General features: G+C 29.4%; 1 protein-coding gene across 1 annotated transcript; it reads left to right on the forward strand.

Moving 5' to 3' along the window:
- Positions 1-232: 232 nt before the first annotated feature.
- On the forward strand, positions 233-743 carry LOC109132273 (uncharacterized). Its single transcript, XM_019243802.2, has one exon. The coding sequence runs from the start codon at positions 342-344 to the stop codon at positions 576-578; it is 237 nt and encodes a 78-aa protein (XP_019099347.2). The 5' UTR covers positions 233-341; the 3' UTR covers positions 579-743.
- The last annotated feature ends 1,556 nt before the right edge of the window (positions 744-2,299 follow it).

Raw genomic sequence — 2,299 nt, forward strand, 5'->3', positions numbered from 1 at the left:
TTTTTTGTCGGATGTCACATGTTCTATCTCATAAGTTTTTGCAACTTGTCATGATTTTGACGAAGAAAAAAAAACATAAAAATATAAAAACTAAAGCGCGTGAAATCGAAAGCGTTATCCCTAACGTAGCAACTTGGAAAATTAGAAAAAGTCACACACAAAAGTCAAATTCCTCACGCTTTCCTTTTCTGTTCAACACGGTCTCGTTTGTATATATATCGGAACTCTTTCTTCTCGTCATTGTAAACTTAAAGCAAACTCACCACCAAGACCAAGATCTATTCTAAACTATCTCTACAAATTTCAAAAAAGTCTCTTCTCTTATTATTATAGTTCTGATCATGAATTCGATGTTCAGTACCTTCGACGCTCTTTTCGCAGAGCTCATGGGTAAGAACCTCATGGCTTCTTCGTTTAATGCTACTACTACTACGGCCACCGCCGCCGCACCACAAACGCAAACGCAAAAGGAGGACAACGCAAGTAGCAAAAACATGGGTTGGGTGATCAAGAAGACTCCTAGGTACGCTGTGGAGTTCGACGGTCTTCACTGCTTCGAAACAATAGTCCGTTCTTGATTTGATTTGTTCTTGGTGCGCTAGCTTGGCTTCAAGATCAGAAACTTTGTTCTGATTTTTCTTGTTTTTTTTTCTTTAATTTAATTTTATTCTATTAATTCATTATAACATGTTGCTGTCAATACGTTTTTGGAATATTTCATCGATTTAATCCGGTTTCGTACTTTCTTGATTCTCCGATTTGTCTTCATATTTCTCCGGTTCCGGCTAGATGTTAAAGGATGCCAATTCGGTTTGATTAAACTCGAACCAGAAATAACAAAAATTCAATTTTTGGTTTTTTTCTTCTTCTGGATTATGCAAACTTCGGATTCTTGGAAATATATCAATCAGATCACTTCTGTATTATGAATATCGAATACAAACTAAATAATTTATTACCTCTGAATAGAATTAAAAGTAAAAAAACCAAAACAAAAGAGAGATAAGGTTAGTTAGGGTACCTTACTTGATGAACTAATGAACTTGGTTCCATGGTTACTTTTTTTGCCGTTTATTTATACGTATATTTTATTTTATTTTATCAATCCCAGAATCAAAGCTAGCAGCAACGTAGAGAGAACTTGCATCAAGGGTGTTACACGATTATTATCTAATATGCTTATTTATGTTAACCTGTTGGTAAATTTGCTAAACCGTTAGCTCCGATTATATGGTACTATTTGTACTGTATATTTTTTTATTTTTTTTTGGCTAGACAATCAAATTAATCAACCAAAAGATCAATTAATTTTATCTCTTTTCTCTATACAATTGCTTTCACCATAATCACCATACATGCATCATCATATTTGTTTTTCCTAAAATGATCATTTTTCTTTTTTAGCATTTTGTTGGCTTGTGATTTGCCCTTTTATGATTTCAGACTTTACTAATCCATCAATCCGGTCTCAAATGTATATGTGGTAGAAGAAGAAATCAATAAGATAAAAAAAAACATCAGTTAATATGACTTTCTCTTCTTTTTTTTTTTCCTTTATTGACTTACTCTTTACTTCTTAAGGCTTCAAATACAATTTGTTAATTTTTATTATTTTTTATATTAAATAGTATAGGAATTTTTATACATATTTTATTTTGTATATCAATATAGAGATATATGGTAGGTTAATACATTTTTGTTTGTTTGGTGTATATACAAATTAGAGGTTTTTGTTTTGAAAATTATCATTTAAAATTAGTTTTTTTCAAGTAAAGTGTTAATATGTATAATATTTTATAACTTGTAACTTAATCAATTCCAAACTATGATTACAAATCTATACAACATGGATCCTAGTTAGTTTCAAACCTGCCATGCTAGACCCATCATCCAACAAATCTAAAGATTTTTGACCCACAAAATAACCATCCTATGAAACCTGCGAAAATATGTAGTATGTGTGAAACCATCATTTTTGAGGACATACATTTTATTAATTTTCTTGTACCACTATCACTATTTTAGTTTATAAAAAAATAAATCATAAAATAACTAACGTTAATAAGAAATTGTTTTTAAAATAATTTTACATATATTTACTAAAAAGTTAAATTGTATTAGAGATAGAATAAAATAAAAAACTTGAATGTATTAGAAATTGTTTTTATAGTCACTATACTTTTTATGAACAAATTAAATCTAAAACCCATAACACAAGAAGTTTTTAAAGTTGACCTTTGAGAGAATCTTTAAAAAAAACACACAAACTAATTAGTAATTACATTCATCTTCTATTAAA

The sequence above is a fragment of the Camelina sativa genome, chromosome 3 (genome assembly GCF_030686135.1).
Source record: "Camelina sativa cultivar CO46 ecotype springtype chromosome 3, ASM3068613v1".
Taxonomy (NCBI): Eukaryota; Viridiplantae; Streptophyta; class Magnoliopsida; order Brassicales; family Brassicaceae; genus Camelina; species Camelina sativa.